Source organism: Vanessa tameamea, chromosome 26 (assembly GCF_037043105.1).
Source record: "Vanessa tameamea isolate UH-Manoa-2023 chromosome 26, ilVanTame1 primary haplotype, whole genome shotgun sequence".
NCBI classification, from domain to species: Eukaryota; Metazoa; Arthropoda; class Insecta; order Lepidoptera; family Nymphalidae; genus Vanessa; species Vanessa tameamea.
Window position 1 is genome coordinate 688,120 of NC_087334.1, and position 20,272 is coordinate 708,391.

Genomic DNA, 20,272 nt, shown 5'->3' on the forward strand with positions numbered 1-20,272 from the left:
TGTGCCAACTGTCATCGCATAGACATTAAAGTATACCGTTAATATTATTTACTTATACAATTACCATAACAATTATTAGTATTAAAAAAATATGTAATCGGCAATGTCAGATATAATTTCATAATTATAAAATCGCATGTTTGCGTGATAATTGAATACCTAGACTTAAATTCTCTTTGAACGCCGCGTAATCATTTAATTTGCATAAACATTCATAATCATCATCTTGTTGTTTTCCTTTAACCGCCTTGTCCATTGGATTAAAAGGCTGCTGATTCCAAATGCCATATTCAAATCCTGGATGGGTTCTATATATTTTTTTTTTTTTTTCTGCTATCTATAAGAAATTCTTAAAAGTAACGTGAAATTAGAAAGTTGTATGCACCTGTCTCGATTAGCTCACCATCGTTTCGAACTTGAACTCTTATAATTTCGTTTTATCAGAATGTTAGGGTGAGGAGTTATAGTGCAGACTTGCGCACACATTCGCGCGTTAGTGCACTCTAAACTATAATACGTCAAGCATATATCCAAAAAATCAGGGGCCCAATTCTAATAACAATTTGACAGTTAATCGCAATCGAATCGAAACGGTACGCTATTCTACTAAAGCTACGATCCAGTTGCTTTTCGATTGAAGCTGGTTCGGAGTATAATTGGGTTGGTATCGTAACCAGTATAAATAAATATTGGTCCTCCGTTACAAATAAGTTTAGGTCAATTTTTGTGAGAAATAGTCAGAGCTGGAACGGAATACAATCCGGAACGTAACCTTAACGATATAAGTCAGACGAATTGACTCCAAGTACTTCTATTTAACCGGAATATTCCTACATTCTTCTCACAATATCGGCATTTATTTATGATTTAAGATACATATTTAAGTCTTCAATGTAAATAACTTATATGAAAATGCTTATGTTCTGGTTTTTATAATAAAACAATTGACTTAAACAAAAATTTAAATTCTGCTAACTGAGCTCAACGACATGACACATATATTATAATGCTAATATTTTTATAATTCACAATAATAGTTTTACACAATTAATAAAATAAAGTTTTCATATACAGGCCAAAGAGATATATTAAAGAATAAAAAGTATCTTTTCATAATTGCCGTGTGAGACTCATTCAAGAAAACTACGAGCCCACACTCAATGTGTATAATGGTTATTGAAGAGTTTCAGTATCTACCTAGCCACATCAAAACAGTTCGGTGGTACAAATTATTGTACAGTCAACCGACATAACAGAACAGATAGACTCAGGCAGGTGAGCGTCCTGAATGACCAAGAAAATTGGATCACAACAGCCAACGCACTCTTAGCAGTTAAATTGAGCTTCCAAAATTGGTTATTGAATTGCTAAGAGTTGCGTTACAGATTTTTGTTTGCTTGGAAATGGAAAACATTGTGAGGAAACGGTAACGGAAAAGCGTGGTCAGATAAACTCATCATCTCCTCCGAAATGTAGAAAGAAGTTTGTTGTTTGTTTGCTCATGATGTTCTCCTCGTCGCGCATCCTCTATTCGACCGTATTGTACAGTAAACGGTTAAAAAAGCACCTAAACACTAGTAAAACTTATTAAGACAGCAACCCTGTAAATAAATATATATATATGTATATAACTGTATTTTTTTTAAATTTCATAACATTGGTTTTCTTTCTGAAATCTTTACAACGTTTATTAGTGCTTACAACACTACGCAACACGCTCCAATTATAAAAATAAATTGACTAAAAAAATCATTATATATATTAAACAAATAATAATATATAAAAGTATATGTTACGTGCAATATTGTTATATCAATCAATACTATTTCCTAGTTGTGAACTATACGATTGTCCGAACTGATTTTCTTCAGAGTCAAGGTCGAATGCCGTGCAAGTTTAAGTTTATAATTTGAACACGAAACTTCAAATATTTAGTTACCATCGTCAAGTCACCATTGTCGGTATGGGGATAGTGTGCTAATGTATTAAAATAAAGAGTTAATTTAACGTTTCGGAGGATCGTTTTTGTAAGGTGAGCTTAGACAATTAATTTTTTTATTTAGGTTGAAATTTAGCTTTTTAATTTTAAATTAAGTTTTATTATATTTAATTAAATATTTGTATATTGCTTTTAGTTATTAAATAATAAAATTAATTAAAATTAAGAATTAAACGTGTGTCGTATTGATAAAATAAACTTTTAAATAGTATAAAATAGATAATAATTATTGTATTGTCAAATATTGACTGACGTTTTTATTTAAAAAATCAAAGAAATCTCATCACTAAGCAATATTTTCTTGTGCTTTTCATCCAAAATATAAGGTAGGTCGTTTATATAAACGAGGAAGAGAAGTGGACCAAGAATAGATCCTTGTTGTAGACAACATATGGGCAATATTTTTATCTTGTTCCAATATTTCTTAATATTTAGTAAAGAATCAAATCAAAAATAGTCAAGTATAGCTTAGTAGAGTTTATATTTCTAGTAACTTTTACTAGTTTAATCAAAAGTGAAGCTACTGGTACGAAATGTAGGTAGAATCTACTGAGAAAAATCAAACAAAATAACTGAGCTCAAACACTAAAACCGGGCGTGATGGATGACATTCTACCACAAATGTATTCCAACATACGGTCACCATGACATGACAACATCTAAGATACAAACCTCCAGACTAGAAGAATGACATAATCAGAAGTAGGTTATTTACAGCCTGACACTAAAATACCACAATATACCACGCCAGCGTGACGTTTGTGATACTAATCCTACAACGATTACCAATTTCTTGTTATTCTTTTGTGTTCAAAACGGTAAAGAATTTTATTTACATTCATGAATATATGCCCGTCATATAATCCTCGCGAAAAAAATCTTAGCGCCGGTTTTGTTCGGTGGTAGGGCTTTGTGCAATAGTCTTTTTTTTTATGTTAGAGGTGGCAAACGAGCAGGAGGCTCACCTAATGGAAAGTGACTACCACCGCCCATGGACACCTGCAACACCGGGGGGCATGCAAGAGCGTACTCTTTCCTGAAAGGCTTTTTAGGGACCATACACTCATCAGATATTCTACAGTCAAACAACAATACTTAGTATTGTTGTGTTCTGGTTTGAAAGGTAAGAGAGTCAGTGTAACTACAGGCACAAGGAACATAATAACTTTGTTCCCAAGATTAATGGCAATTGGAGATGTAAGGAACGACTAAAACTTCTTACAGCACCAATGTCTTAGGGTGGTGGTGATCTTCCCATCAGGAGGGCCATTTGCACGATCGCCAACATATTAAAAAAAAAAACAGTACCCCGACTACAACTAGGCAATTATAATTATATGTCTATAGATGCCTATGAACTACCTATCCCAGAAAGCGTTCATTTTGATATCTATATAATATTATTTAAATCTAGTCGTAAATATTGTTGATTTATTTAAATAAAAATATATTTTATTCAACCAACCACCGCCTGCCGCGCCTCGCCGGTTCTACATGTAAATTGTAACCAATAGAACAGCCAAGAAACTCAGTGGTTACTTAAAGCAGGTATTATTTAACTGTTGTAAATTTTGGAGGAAAAACAACATTCCATACACTTTTGTCTTGTTATGTCACTGTTTGTATGTTTGAGCATCACGCGAAAAGTACTAGAGCAATTTTGAACAAACTTTTAAAAGCTTTTAATTAAATTCGTTCGTATTTTCTCTTGCTAGGATAACCCTGGGAGCTTTGGAGATTTAATGAGACACAGACTACGAAAAAATTCTCTAGAAATATTAAATGAGAACTTTGTTAAAACAAAAAAACTTATCTAAAGGTTGTAACAGACACATCCACTTAAACGGATCGTTCACACGAGTGCGTATTAATTATGGCATCAAATGTCAATACCCAACATTGTTGGCCTGATTCACTAATTAATTCATTTGTTACTTTTGTTACGTTCTTTTGTTTAAATATGTCACTTTGCGTGAATGAGCAGAATGAACAAAAAACGAATCCATAAGCAAGCGAGGCACATACGAGACAATTTGTCTGACACACTAGCTGAATACGCGGATTCGACCATTTGGAAATTATTTTGTTACGGAAATGCTTCAAGGACTTGTACACAACTCTATCGTCTTTTTTCTCGCCGAGAAAACTTTACATTACACGTTTCCCCCATTTGAAGTGGGGTAAGTGGGACTCACCAGTGCCCAAGTCGCCTCGTGCGCCCTAGTGTACCGGAACACCCACTAAAAAACCAGCGTTGTCCTCACCGTCTCTTCGGCGAGCGCCACGGATTCTCTTTAACCGTAACCTCTATCGCCTGCAATACCCCTACAAAGGATGAAAAAAGTTTTCTTTATCCATCCTTTAGGTTCCATATTACCTCGTACCTCATCAAAATCAATTAATTGTTTAACCATGGAAGCGTAACATACAAACAGTATTATTTTCGTATTTATAATATTAAATACAGATCTTATAGATTTCAGTTATGTGGTTAGTTAAGAAAATATATTTCCTGTTCATCAATTAATTGTATTAATTTGCATAACTGTTCATTAAATATCAGTTGATCAATAAATAAATTTACTAAAAGATAATTCGATTTCTAAACGAACGCGGAACCCGTCACACATTAAAGTGTTCTTCAATGCAGTAATAAAAAAAAATCTATTATAACACAAATGATTGTAAAATTAATTGTAAAAAATACGAATACGGAAACAAATCAACCGTAATAAAGTTTATGAACATTGTTTTTTTTTTAATAAGAGGTCACGTAGTTCGGCCAGTTATATTTTGTTCTAGCAAATACACACGTCTACAAATCTTAACAGTAATTTGGCAAGTGCATTTAAATATTAAAATAATGATTATTGGATTACGTTCATTATGAAACAGCATTTTATTTAACATTTTAAATTTCTGGCTGACATGCAGCTATCTAAAAGGATGAGATTTTGCACTGGAAATACTTATGGAAATTAGGTAAGCAATGGGACAGGATTTTTCAAAATTCATCTCCTATATATGTTATATACGGGATGAAAGTTTAAATAGAAAATACTCGGAGTTGATATAAAATCATCACTGATGTTGGAAATACGGTAATCGATATTTTTGGCTTAAGTTAATGTGTTTAAGACTTGCTAAAGGTTTTTATCAAATCATGAGCTAAGGGGGTGAAACTTAGAATCAAAGTTTATATTAAAGTTTAATATATTAATTATTAATAATATTGTTGTTTATAGTTTAATTATTAATAATATTTTTTAAACAAAATATTGTTGTCAAAGTATTTCTAAAGATTCATCATTCATTCATCCACGACGGTGAAATTGGGTATGAAAGTTCGTTGCCAAGTTCGTATTTTTGCAATATATAAAATATTGATGGAAATATATTTATAAAGAAAAAGAAAGCTGTTACAGCATTTTTGAAAATTCATCCCTTAAGGTGGTAAAATTGGGGATGAAAGTTTGTATGGTAATACTTTATTCTTTATTTTAATTTAGAAAGGTAGCAATTGGTGTTTCAGCTTCTTTGTTGTCTTTCAAAGTATATTTTTCGCGGGATGAAATCAAAAATTCTAAGTCCATTGAGAGTGTAACGCAATTTTCCTAATGCAATAGCGTAAAACTATTCTGTCGTATTCTGTCACATAACGACTATTGACGTGTGAGACCCATTTTCTTAAATTATAAACCTCTTTTAAAACCCTTTCCGTTAGAAATTCAGATCACCTTGAAGATTTACTCTCATTGCGTTGAAAGTAGCTTAGAATTGTATTATATAGATATATAATATATAAAAAAATGTTTTATAAACAATTTTATTTAAAATACATTATCCCCGGTGTAAAAATTTTATGCAAAATTTAAGCTCAATCACTCCCTGTAGAGTGAAGCTGGCTTAAACAAGAACATTTAAGTTAAATAAAAAATTGTAAAAAAGGTTTTGACATAACTACTACATGGCATATATTATTGCGATTAATCTACCACTAAAAAGGTTTTATTCCAGCTTTTTCCGAATCCGGAAAAATCTTGATTTAATGGACATAAAAGTTTAGTGATAGCCACACGTTCCAACTTCGCCCGGATTAAATAAATATAAGAAATTTTCATGTTATAAATATTAATAGATTGTAAAGAGGTTATATGTTTGTCAGAAATGTTATCTAGTCATAATAATATTATAAAAGATAGCTATGCTACAATAAAAGTTAGTTTTTAAGTGAACTATATAAAGTACTTGTTAAAAAATAAAGATCTTAAATTAAACAGACGTAATTAGGTTCGTCATTTTTGATGTTAAAAATATGGTAATCAATATTTATATTTAAGTTTAAAGTGAATCACATTTACAATTACCAAGGAGGGTTAAATAAGGGATGAGCGTTCGTTCGTTATACAGATAGTGCGTCTTGATCTATCCCCAGAGGGTTACACGAGCTACCCGGCTAGCGACATATCAATATCCGCTAACCGATCTACACTCCCGATGGGTGCTATATCGGTAATAATACGTTTGTTTTTTTTATGATATAGGTTGCCGGACGAGCATTTTTGGGCCACCTGTTGGTAAGTGGCCACCATCACCCATAGACAATGGCGCTGTAAGAAATATTTACCATTCCTTTCATCGCCATTACGCTACCAATCTTGGAAACTAACATGTTATATCCCTTGTGCCTGTAGTTACACTGGCTCACTCACCCTTTAAACCGGGACACAATAATACTGAGTATTGCTGTTTGGCGGTAGAATATCTAAAGTCCTTCCTTGGAGTTCAAGCTTTTATACCAAATTTTATCAAATTCGATTCGATTCAGTGGTTTGATCGTGAAATAGCAACAGACAGACAGACAGAGTATTTCATTCATCATTACCTCATTAGGGTAATGATGAGAGAATGAAGTAAGAGTTCTTAGTTCGTTGAGACTTCATCATTACATAGTATTAAATTAAGTCGTTTACCGCTGTCTGTTCCTATGCATGCTTAGATCTTTAAAATTACACAACGGATTTTGATCCAGTTTTTTTTAATAGATAGATTGATTCAAGAGGTAGGTTTATATGTATAATACATGCACAATATAGTTGTGAAACACTGATAATTTTAGAGGTTTCTGAAGTTTTGTCGTAAATAAACACATTTTTTGAGCTTACATTGCAAACGCTGGCTGAACCCTACGAGATAGATCAAAATAAGGTAATGTATTGTACACCTTAAAAAGGTCTTCAAAAAATTCCGCGATGGTATATGCTATCTCTTAGGATATATTAGGATAGGAGGATAACCCACAATAACCATTTTTATCCTTTACTTTTTACGAGAAATTAATGGCTTATTTTCGAAGCAATTTTAAGGAATAAAGCATTAATCCAATAATTTATTAACCTTTAATACATTATGCATTTAATATAGATCAATATGGCGCTGCTGCTGTAAAGCATTTAATTTAAATGAATATTTTCGAAGATATTACAGATTTAAAACGCAGGGACATAGCGGATTGTATTGTCTATAATTGACAGAAAAGCTGTGAACGTTGTAAGACGCACTGTAGTATATTCAGTATCAGCATTGTACCCGTGCGAAGCCAGTGCAGGTCGCTAGTTGGAATATATTTTTAATTATCCTATATTAATCCTAGCCCTAACATCAATTCAACAAGAATTCCTTTATTTACGACACATTCTTAAATAAATCAGGTGACTCTTTATGACTTTCGTATTTTCGTCTAGTATTTTAGGTGTCAAAAGGCTGGTCAAAAGGTTGGAAATTGGTTTTAATAGGACCCGCAGATCCCTAAAAGCGATCTATATTTCGTTCTCTGTGGCAATTCAAGTGACAAAGACGTACACGCAGACGCCATTCATAATAAATATATTCATGAAGACATTGTGTAAGCAACGTGATTGTATATAACAATTATATTGCAACGCGTTACTTCACGGCGATGGAATCACACGATACATTTGTTATATAAACATTTAATTTACATAAAAATATTTACGTTTGAGTATTAATATTAATATTCTTCTGTATATTCATTCTTCTGAACTCGTACTGGGCTGCATTGATATTGATTGAACCGCTGCTGCTGTCAGCTGTCAGAATCAGCTAGTATAAAATACAGATAAAATATAAAAAATAGCTTCTGTACAAATAATGTGTGCGTGAAATTGTAGCACGAAGGCTGGCATTTTGTCGTTAACTCGCAATTCCGATTTTCTGATCGAAAAATGATACAACCCTATCACCTCAAAAGGTAATAGGACGAGGTGCTGTATGTTATAAGAATATTTTTTAAGTATTACTTCAAGAGCCAAGTATTACAAATATTCCTTTTTAGTAAACATGGACAATGTCTATTTTTGTATGTATAAGAAGCAAATATCCGTCCCGAATTCGTTAGGGTTATATTCGAACAAGGTTACCCCTCTCTTTTCCCTCGCTTAAAGTTTAAATTTCCAAAACTCCTTCTTAGTGAGTGCATGTGTCGTGAAAAGAAGTATGCTAAATTCCAAATCAATGAGACCAATACTTTCGGAGATCACGAGATCGCTGTTTCTAAATCCACAATGATATCTTACAATTACTTAAATGACTTTATTGGTGTTAACTTATCGGTTAGGACACATGGCTCTGAAACGAGGATCATGGGTTTAATGTCGATAATAACAATGACGTAGATTTTACGTAGTTTTTTTATGATAAAGGTAGGCGGATGAGCAAATGGGCTACCTGATGGTAAGTCGTCATCACCGCCCATAAACTATTGCACTGTAAGAAATATTAACAATTCCTTACATCACCAATCCGCCACCTACCTTGGGAACTAAGATGTTACGTCCCTTGTGCCTGTAGTTATACTGGCTCACTCACCCTTCAAACCGGAACACAATATACTGAGTACTGCTGTTCGACGGTAGAATATCTGATGACAGACTTCCACAAAGCTCTACCACCTACCACTTTGTGTTTATAGGTCCCTCTTTATTGTTTTTTTAATACAGTTACAGTTTAAAATGATAGTTATATAAATATTAGTAAACAGAGTGCAAAAAACAATTAAATTAATTCTTACGTAACATTACAACATCATTCACCTTCATAACTAAGATATTTCTTGGAAACGTAACACGCAACCTGACACATAATCCTAAGTAATATTATAAAATATGTAAAATGAGTTTGTTTGTTTGTTACGCTTTTAATGTTTAACTATTCAACCGATCGTCATTAATTTTGTAAAGAGTACAGAGATGGCCACATGACACACCTCTAAATATTAATGTTGGTCTTGGTGGCGTTATTTTAGTCGATTTTTTAGAATTTTTTGTGAGCTGTGATAGGACGTGAATATTCAACGATGATTCAGAGTTCAACGCGGACAAGCACCACTGAATTATGTGATTAGTTTGCGTTTATAATTAATCTCATATTTAACAGTGAAGGAAATACATACATGTGTCGAAATTCATGTGTCGAATAAAAAAATCTGTCACGTGTATTCACCTACTCGCAGTGGAGCAGCGTGATGGAGTAAGCTCCAGTCGTCTTCCCAAAAAGGATAGGAGGCCTAAACCCAGCGGTGGGACATTGACAGACTTTTATATCTTTTTGTACTATTTTATCGTTTATAATATTTTGCTTAAATTAACTTTAATATACGAGAGATCTTAATATTAAAGGAACGGACTGTTTATTTATTATAGTTTACCCCCATTTTTTATATAATTATTTAATGTAACACTTTTTGGAAATACTTATCTATATTCCATTCCACGAGTCGCACTCTTGGCGAAAAAAATACTCGCACCCAATTAGTCGATGCGCGCAAATGAATGATTTGGCTTATGAAGGTCAAGCGCATGGGCCAATGCAAAGCGAGCAAGGGCAATTTCCTTTGGGAGATCGTTTCGTGAAATGCAATATAAATAAATACATAAATATCAACACGTCAACTCGTACAAAATAAACGGCCGCTCTATAATTAAACAATTCTATTTTTCACAAAATATCCTTGATTTTAAAAGAAACATATCATTTGTATATAAATCGTGAGACTAGATGCGGATATAATATATTTTTTACAATCAACATATTACAAAATGTTCGCGTAGAATGACAAGGCATAAAAATACAGACGAAAATATTTAAAGTCAACGTAACTATGCCACCGCTGGTCTAAGGCCTCCTCCCATTTTAGAAGATGTCTTGGAGCTTATTCCATGGAGGATTGGTGTATACCTATATGACAGACTTACTTCCGATATATGCAGGCATCCTCACGATGAGGACCGAGAAAAATCTTAGCCAAAATAGGAAATTACCAGTAAATTCAAATTTAGTGATCATTTCCAATTTTCGGCTGAGGTTTTTCTAACCACTGCGCCCGTGGCTCCAGGATGAGGCTAACGCGAGAGGCGAACAGTAAATATTTGTCTAAATCCGGTTTAACAAAAGCATCTTAAACTCTTAGGTAAATATTTAAGTGTACATAGGCCGTTATAACGGAGAATTATTCGCAAGCGTCTCCATTACACATAAGATGTTCACATTCATGTCATGCACACGTTCATCCCCTATTCTGCTTCCCCCTGCAGGTAACGTGAGCTTACTATCTTTTATTCCATTCTTTGCATCTTATATTTTCTCATCAACCTAATGTTGCGTGGAAGAGGACTTTGTATGTCTAAATCAGAACACGCTTCATTCAAGTGGGCTCTTTACGGGCGCTTTTAAATCATTTTATTTGATAGAATAAATTTAAAGCTACCGCTGGCTCGCAAAGCGGATTCTAACGAGAAAAACTGACAATATTTTAAATGGAAATTGGCACATGTATTACGTATTCTTCATGGATGTCATATGATATCCACTTTATTATAACTCGATACTAGATGGCGCTAGTGTACATCAACTTTTATACCGTTGAACAGATCATGATAATTATAAAATAAAAATAATTTATTAGATTTTTTAGAAGAATTGGTAGTCGGCCGAGTAAACGGATCTAATGGTGGTTAGTGGTCACTACCGCTCATACATTGGCGCCTTAAGTAATATTAAACATTTCCTACATCGCCAATGCGCCACCAACCACGGGCACTAAGATGTAACTTGTAGATCATTCAGTCTATGATACCATCACCCGGCCTAATTTTGTTATCATATATAACTCACCCATTACTTTTATCATCTGTACAATCTAGTAAGGTAATAAATCTAATAAAACCGACCTAATTATCTAACACGAACTTGAAATTTTTTCATTGGTAATAAAAAATTGCAATCGGATTTTAAGTCGTTCAAAACAATAAATATATAATGTTTTATAACTTAGCGTTTCTTAAGTATCCTAAGACTGGTTCCTAGTTTATTTAATAGACAATTAAAATATAACAATGCATATATTAATTTATCTGTTTATGTCTATTGTTTTATTACTTGGCGTGATAACTTACGACGAAGGTCAAATCAGATTTGTAAAGGTCAGGGCTTTCAAAGGCTTACAATAAAACTAATAATGTATTGTTGGTACAATTGTTATATCTGACAATATACAATGACAATATTTTCTGACAATATACAATTCTATTGGTTATGAAGAACATTTAAAAATGATAATTAGTGTCATATACCCATTTATTTAGATTATCCTAAGTCGTCAGGGCATCACGGTAACATGCGAAAGTGATTCCGTGGAACCTGCCGAAGAGACGAAGAGGGTTGTTGGAACTGGTTTTTTAGTGGGTATTCCTGTGTACTAAGGCGCACTCGAAGTCCTGGGCACTGGCGAGTTCCATATACCCCTCACTTCTACGAGGGGGAAAGGCGTAATGCGTTTTTTCAGCAAGATCGAAAAGAAAGGTTATGCTCAGCTGCAAAAAGGCAAATTATTTGGCATTCTGCTGTTGCCTTGGTTTCTCATCGTACCACAAATTTAACGTCACAACAACACCACCGGTAGACCTCATAGGTGTTCCACCTCAATACTTCCAAAAAATAAACCACCATGGCTTAGGTTGTACTGATCCTTTGGTCCTATAGTGTACTATAATTATTTAAATGTATATATAATATATACATTTAAATAAGGCGAAGAAGAAGGCAGAGTAGAATAAACCGTCAAACAAAAAGTAGCAAATCTGTGGTATCTTTATTTTGAGATATGATATAGTATCTCAAAAGTATCATTGAATCTCTCGTGTACGTGAGTGAAGATATTCAACGTCAAAGGTCAATTATGAGAAAAAAAAAGGCCTCTTAAAAAATCATATCATTTTTTAAAGTTGCATCATAATATTTTAATTCAAACTTTTTAATATACAATTATAATAAATTAAATTAACTTATACATGTAATGGGCCATCCGATAGTCGGTGGTGACCACTGTCAGTACTGTGAAGAACAAAAACCATCATACATTCTAAGCAGCAATGATTAGTTTTGCTTTATTCCAGTCTAAAGGATGAGAGCCAGTAATTTTTTTTTTTATAATTGTAATGGAATAGGCTTTTGTCTTCCATCTCACCTGATGGAAAGTGTAGATGAAGACGAAGGTGGTACGAGTGAAATCCCAGTAGCAGCCCGCAGCCGAGGCTTGGCAGTGCTAATACTCGATTGCCGAACCGAACTATTTAATAATGCCTGTGTGCTCAAGCGCATACAATTTCGCTCTATTGGAACGAAGTATCACCCGGCTTACAATAGAACTGGTAAAAATCGTCACGTAGGAGAAAGTGCCCACCAATCGACTTTTTCCTCTCTTTTTACGCTTTTCTATAACAATAATGTTTTTTTTTTTAATTTCTTGACAAACTTTGCTAATTTATTAATTGTGTCTGTATATATAATATAAAACGGCAAAAACAACTTCGTTTCAACCGGGTGTCTCACGACACATCCCATTTTTATTTATTCTGCTCAATCGATTCTCCATTCAGAATGGCCACCGACACTAATATCAGTTAGAATAACATCAATATATATATATGTAAATTGCATAGTTAATTTTTTCACTAAATGTATACACAACCCTAACTTTGATTTTAAGTTGTGATCATTAGACATTGGCATTGTTTATACTGATATTAATAATATATTCAAGAAAACATTTATTAGTACCTAATTGTTAGATACAATTGATTAATTATATTTACTTATCCTTGGGTTCCAAGAGTGTAAAAAAATATTGATTTGCTGTTGCAAGCCCGTCTGGGTACCACTCCTCATAAATTCGAGCGCCAAAAAGCAATGAGTATTGTCGTGTTTCGGTTTGAAGGGTGAATGAGCCAGTATAACTGCACATAAAATCTTAGACCCCAATTTGGTGGTGCATAGGTTATTTAAGGAATGGTTAATAATTATTACAGTGCTATGATGATCAACTTACCATCAGGTGATCAATTTACAGACTGTTTTTTTTAAGTTCAATTAAACGTAGAATATTATACATTCGACAGCTAAATTTTACATTTCTATAGAGGCATTTCATAAAATGGAATTCTATGTAAATGCATGAAGCATTCGTTAAAAATATTTTAAATAGAAATGAATGTACGCCGTAGATGTTAAAAAATATTTAAAATGAAAATGAATTTCAATACATTTGGCTAAACATTATGAGATATCTATTATTTCAAAATTTCAAATTAAGAATGCGAGACTAAAAGTATACCTATTCAATGTTTATTTTGTTTATCTTCGCTTTACAGCGCTCTCGACGTAGATTTCAAATTACTGGTTGCTTTAATTTTTGTTAAATTGCCTATAAATAAATCTTTATAACGTTTCCCTTAAATGCAACGCATATGAATGTTGCAATATAAAGTCATTACTCAAAAAGCGTCCAAAAATGTGTTTTAAAAAATTCTAAACAGTTTTATGGATGCTTCTATTAGGTGACCTGATGGTGGATGTGGATATTTTTTGGAAAAAAAACATCTAAATTTAGGCCCGGGTTCCATCATAGGACTGATTGAACAATAGTTGTGAATACTACATTACATTTTTTTACAGCAGCCTGTAAATTTCTCACTGCTGGGCTAAAGCCTCCTCTTCCTTCGAAGAGAAGGTTTGGAGCATATTCCATCATGTTGCTCCAATGCGGGTTTCCAGAATCTCGTTGAAATGCAGGTTTCCTCACGATGTTTTCCTTTATCGCCGAGCACGAGATGAATTATAAACACAAATTAAGCACATGAAATTCAGTGGTGCTTGCCTGGGTTTGAACCCGAAATCATCGATTAAGATGCACGCGTTCTAACCATTGGGCCATCTCTGTGAATACTAACATCATTGTAAATCAGGTTACTTGACTGCTTTCCGAAAGAGTGATAGAGTTGAATTATTGACGACTCATAACTGCTTTCTTGTAAAGAATAACTAAATAAAGTACATTTGATTTGATTAGACTAAGCTTAGCTGTTCATTATTTATAAAATTTCACTGACAATTCTATACAACGATATTGTCACGTGAAATCATAATATCACGGATTTTACAACTGCGAATGCGCTGAGAACTTATGTCCTCGAACTTCAGGACATATAAACGACGGTTAACAATTGCATTAGTTTGTGTACACTTAGGAGTTACCGGATTGTTTATATTTAAAGTGGGACTATATTCATTTAAGTTGCACGTCTAATTTGTGAATGAATTAATAAGTTTCGATCGGTTAATTATTGTAAATATACAACACGTTGTAATTTATACAATTATATAGCATTTATGTGAGATAGTTAAAAATTTCTTGTTAGTATTGACAGTGTAAAATATAATAAATAATAGTCATATTATATTTCGGCCTCGATGATAAAAATAATAGCTTGCTTTTTAAAGGCATTGTTACAGCTAACAAGCCCTTGAATCGATAAAATATACGAGTGGATTTTATGTATGGGTTCGAATTTTGATTTATAATTTATTACAGAGTATTTGAAATAAAATTAAAATTATATTATACTTATAATTGAGGTGAACTCAAAAATATAATTAATACTTTGTTATAATAATTAATTTGCTTGAATAAAAAGGATGCGTTCTTTTTTATAATAGTCATTATAGTTATTTTTTTTTATTTCAGATCGTGTCCTTCATGAAGTCCTGATAAGATGAAGCCTTTCATAAAACAGGTAATAATTATTATTAGTTTATATAAATCATATAAGTGTCATTATAGCCCAGTGGTTAGAACACGAGAATCTTACCCGATGGTTGCGGGCTTAAACCCAGACAAGCATTACTGAATTTTCATGCTCTCAATTAATTGTATGTATTAATTAAATCTCATGCTCGTTGGTAAAGGAAATATTTTTTATAATATAATAATGGACGAGCAAATGGCTCATTTGTTGGTAAGTGGTCACCACCGCCCATAGACAGTCGCTGTAAGAATTATATTACATTAATCAATGCTCGTTGCTAGAGATCTGATTTTCTTGATGGTTCATCTCGGTATAATTATTAGTCCTAGAAATTACAAATACTGGTATATTTCTTAAATTGGGTACATATAATTTCAGGCATTCGTGGTGTCCGGGGCAGCTCTTAACATAGCTGGACACGGTTGTGCTCACGGCTTTCCCGCTGTGTTGTTCACCCAGATTAAGAGCGATGGAGGACCTGTTACACTCACCGATCACGACACTTCATGGATTGGTAACTCATATTTTGTTTCTTCGATACGTTCTACACTCTATCTGTATTTGATAAAGACATATTAAAAAACTCTAGATCTAATGTCTAGCTTGTATGACTGTAAATACTGGTATCTTGGTTCGGGCTAAAAAGAAAAAAAAAGTCCATTGAAGTTTTCTCGTTTTGGATACTAGTTCGCTGTCATTTTTAATTGTTAATACGTGTTCGTTGGCATAACCACCTTATACCAGCCCAGGATTGCCATTCTGTGACAACTCACTTCACCTATGAATCGTATACTGTTAACGTATTTGGTGATGCCTATCAACATTACACATATTGATGCGATAACTTTAAATATCAATGTAAATAGCACCTATCACTTGATATTTCACGATCTTGTTCTGTCATGAGTTCCCATTTCGTTCTTATAAAGTTCGACATGTGAGTGCCTTTTACATACAGTTACTGGTTACGAAAGTGACTTAGGCTACATTTTTCAATAAAGCGCAAAAATAAAGCGTTAAACTAATTCCTTAGATAACAATATTACCTAAAAATGCAATGGTAAAACTTTTCGTATAAAAATGGTTCACCACAGATTCGTGACGAAAATAAAAGTAGGTCAATCGTTGGTCTATTCTGAACTCGGCTCTTGAAAATCGCAATCGGTCAACGAAAGCAATTCTATTCTTCGATATTCAACTGTGCAAACATTTGCAATTAATTTGTACACAATTATATTAAAATCAATTTAAAGATGTAATTTTATTTTTGCAGCGTCCGCAGTTGGTGTAATGGGTATCGTTGGTAACTTTATATCTCCCGTTTTGATGACACGCTTCGGAAGACAAAAGGCACATCTACTTTGCACCATACCAGCTCTCCTAGGCTGGATCGTATTCGTCCTGGGAAATTCCGTTCCAATGTTCCTATTAGCACGACTTCTCCATGGCCTAGCTCTAGGATTACGCACGCCATTAGCAGCTATCCTAGTAGCAGAATACACTGAGCCTAGATACCGAGGCGCGTTTCTAGGCACTTTTGCTATATCACTAGGATTAGGTATTTTGCTCTCTCACGTGTGGGGCGCACATTTGACGTGGAAAATGACTGCGGTGGTATGTTCTATATTCCCACTGATTTCCATGGCAATAATAAGCTTATCCCCAGAATCACCGAGTTGGTTAGTCTCCAAAGGGAAATTTGACGAAGCGAAAAAAGCCTTCCGATGGGTTAGAGGAGACGGCGAAGAGCAACGAGAAGAATTAGAATCGATGATACGAGCCCAAGAAAAGGAGAAGCATTTAGAAGAATCGAGGAAGAACCGAGAAGCGCAAGAGACGTTAAAGGTGAAAAGATTATTCAAGTCTATTATGGACACGATAAAGGGTGTCATGAAGATATTTAAGAAAAGAGAATTTTATAAACCGTTAATAATAGCTATTTGTATGTTAATTGTGTTTGAATTTGGTGGAGCGCACATGGTTCCAGCTTACGGTAATTTGATATTACAATCAGTTTTAGATAAAGACGATCCCAAGGATGTGTCATGGCAATTTACGGTAATAGATTTATTGAGAACTGTGTGCGCTTTCCTAGCGATATTCTTACTCAAGAACGTTAAACGTAGAACCATATTATTCACAAGTGGTGCGATGACCGTTTTATCTCTTGCTTTAATATCTGTTTTTATATACTTAAGAAAAGCCGAAATGCTTACTCATAGCTTTTTATTAGACACAGTTCCAATGACGTTAATGATATTCTACAGTATATCATTCTGCTTGGGCTTGGTACCTCTCAATTGGGTTATATGCGGTGAAGTATTTCCATTGACGTATAGGAGTTTAGGATCAACTTTGTCTACGTCATTTTTGACGCCAGCTTTCGTCGTTTCAATGAAAACAGCTCCACATTTGTATTCATCTATCGGTGTGGAGGGAGCATTTCTAGTCTATTCAGTTACCTTGACTGTGTGTTTGTTGGTAATGTACGTTATGCTACCCGAAACTAAGGATAGGACTTTACAAGATATTGAAGACAGTTTCAAAGGTAAAACGGAAACGGACGTTGAGGTACAACTCAGTCTTATTGAAAACGGAAAGGTTGTAAAATAGTTTTAAATTTTAAGTGATCAAGTTCAAAATTATGTTGTACGAAATGTTTAATTAAGAGAAGCAATGTGCTACGTTTTTGTACCACTCTTGCTTGTAATAAGTATTTAGTTATGTAATATGTTATGTACAGCTTGTATATTAAAGTAAATTAAATCAAAGCGGTTTTATTTATTTTTACATCGATATTCGACATAGTTTCTTACGACTAATTTATATTTACTTAACATTATCAATACAAAAATAATTTGATAAAAATTTACATAATGATAACTTTTTATGGCGTATCAGATAATAATTGGAACTCAAAAATTACATATGAATTAAATTAATTCGAATCGTAAATTAAATTACGTTTCAAAATATCTAGGCACAACCGAATCATATGTATACTAGAAGATATTGTTATTAGACACAAAAGTGTTTGCATAACTCCAGGTCAATCGATGTAAGTTAGAGCCACATACATACAAAAAGAAGCTAAATAAAACCCTGTAAAATAAAAATGGTATATAATAAAATCTTGTAAAATAGTAATATTTTTTTTCCTTGTTTGTAACACTGTCAGGTGTATGACATGTTGAGAAGCGCCCCGTGGATGCTTAAGCACGCAGCGCTCGATCAGGGAGGCGCGGTTCCATCTCGTATAAAGGGATAACTGTGGAGCTGATATTACTATGTAAATAATTGGCCCACTGATCTAGACTAAATGCAATGCCAGCCCGAGCTAGCAATTAGGCACCCTAAGCAATTAAAGCTAATAACACCTCGTTAAGTCAAAATAATTGGTACATTTATGGTAAATAGCATTAAATCTAAAGACAATATTAACAGTTAATTGACTGGTTGATTAACTCTAGCGACTAGTTGAAGCTTGATCACGGTTTGGACAAAAGATGTTATGGAATTATTTACTATAAAATGAGCCTAATAAACATTTTGATGAGCCTATTAATTGTTTTTATGTGTAGCATCATAGCTCTTGATTTTCAACAATCTGTGGAAGTGTGTGTAATAGGAACACGGGGATTGCACGTTCTGTTTGATTTAACAATAGCCCGCGCCGTGCTTGTCGGCCGTCAGATGCTACCAACCCATTTTTTAAGAGGATATAAGAATAACATTACATTAACAACCTGTAAATTTCCCACTGCTTGTCTAATGCCTCATCTCCCTTTGAGGAGAAGGTTTGAAGCATATTCCACCACACTGCTCCAATGCGGATTGGTGGATACACATGTGGCAGAATTTCATTGAAATTATACACATGCAGGTTTCCTCACGATGTTTTCCTTCACCGAACATTAATTTACTTTTTTACTTTAAAAAAAAAGGTTGTAACATACCTATACAAATCTCCAAGACATCAGAGAAACGTGCTCAAGTGGATTTAAAGCTTACCAGCCAATAATAGCTTGTAGGTATCAAGAGAAGGCTCTAACTAGCGATCAAACAGATCGACATCGGCCAACATTACACTCTCGCGACCAGATTTAGGTCAAGTTCAGTCCATAATCATTATTCATTTATATAATGACAATTATGTAAATATTTAATACATTTTATGTAAATTCATTAGCCATTTGATTTCCCTGGTGGAAGTGACTAGTTTGTGGGTACCAGAAAAAATACTATTAATATTTTAAAGTATATTTATTATTATTTGTAGAGTCTACAGCGGTTGGCAACACTTTCGCATATAATATAAGAATAGTTATTTATTAAATAATAATAAAGAGGTAGACTGATTGACAGACAGTGAGTGGTCACCACCGCCACTGTATGATACATTCTTCATCCCTTACATAGTCAACGCGCCACCAACCTTGGGAACTAAGATGTTATGATCTCCTTCTATTTCTGTTATGGAACACTTATAAATATAATTTATATCATACTCAAAATTAACCTTTTTAAACAATTATTAATTATTTAAGAACAAAATTACCAATTTTCTATAACTTAATTTTAAAATCGAATGCAAAATAAGATAAAGCTTAACTATTTTTATGGAAAACCATAAAATACTAAAAAATCTCATGACGAATAATTTTGAAAATACCTAATTCTTTGATTCAAGCTTTAAAATTGTAATTCATGTAGTACGCATGTGCAAAATATTAGTAAAAAATGGAGATTTTTTTTCATAACGTCCATCATTGTTTCGCGCGCTTTCGACCGCTGCTGTCAAAGTTGTCTCCGTTAACTTTTTAATTTTTGAAATTATTAGAAGTGGAAGATGTTTCAAAAATTATAATGTTCGACAAATTATAGATAGTAAATACATAGTTTTAACCAATTAAACGTAAAGTGAACAATATTAATGTAATTAAAATATATATTTATAGTTATCAATAGTATTAATATGTAGATAAAATTTTATTTTAAATAATTAAAATAATTTTAAAACAAAATGGCTGCTGAAAAATTATTATGGTTAACGATGTTGTTGATTCGTCTGTGGCTTGGTGCTGGAGATCTTTGTTATGCACAGTAAGTATAT

At 33.4% G+C, this 20,272-nt stretch overlaps 2 protein-coding genes across 2 annotated transcripts in view; both read left to right on the plus strand.

The window, feature by feature from the left end:
- LOC113404947 (glycine receptor subunit alpha-2-like) overlaps positions 1-20,272 on the plus strand; it is a 220,310-nt gene that overhangs the window by 174,009 nt on the left and 26,029 nt on the right. The window contains exon 2 of the mRNA XM_064219115.1: positions 20,009-20,262. Coding sequence (XP_064075185.1) covers positions 20,183-20,262 — 80 coding nt within the window. The 5' untranslated portion in view covers positions 20,009-20,182. The remainder of the gene's footprint in view (positions 1-20,008; positions 20,263-20,272) is intronic.
- LOC113404945 (facilitated trehalose transporter Tret1-like) lies at positions 1,926-17,877 on the plus strand. The gene is made up of 4 exons (XM_026646035.2): positions 1,926-2,032; positions 15,099-15,147; positions 15,538-15,673; positions 16,433-17,877. Exons 2-4 carry the CDS (start codon positions 15,127-15,129, stop codon positions 17,770-17,772), a joined length of 1,497 nt encoding a protein of 498 aa, XP_026501820.2. The 5' UTR covers positions 1,926-2,032; positions 15,099-15,126; the 3' UTR covers positions 17,773-17,877.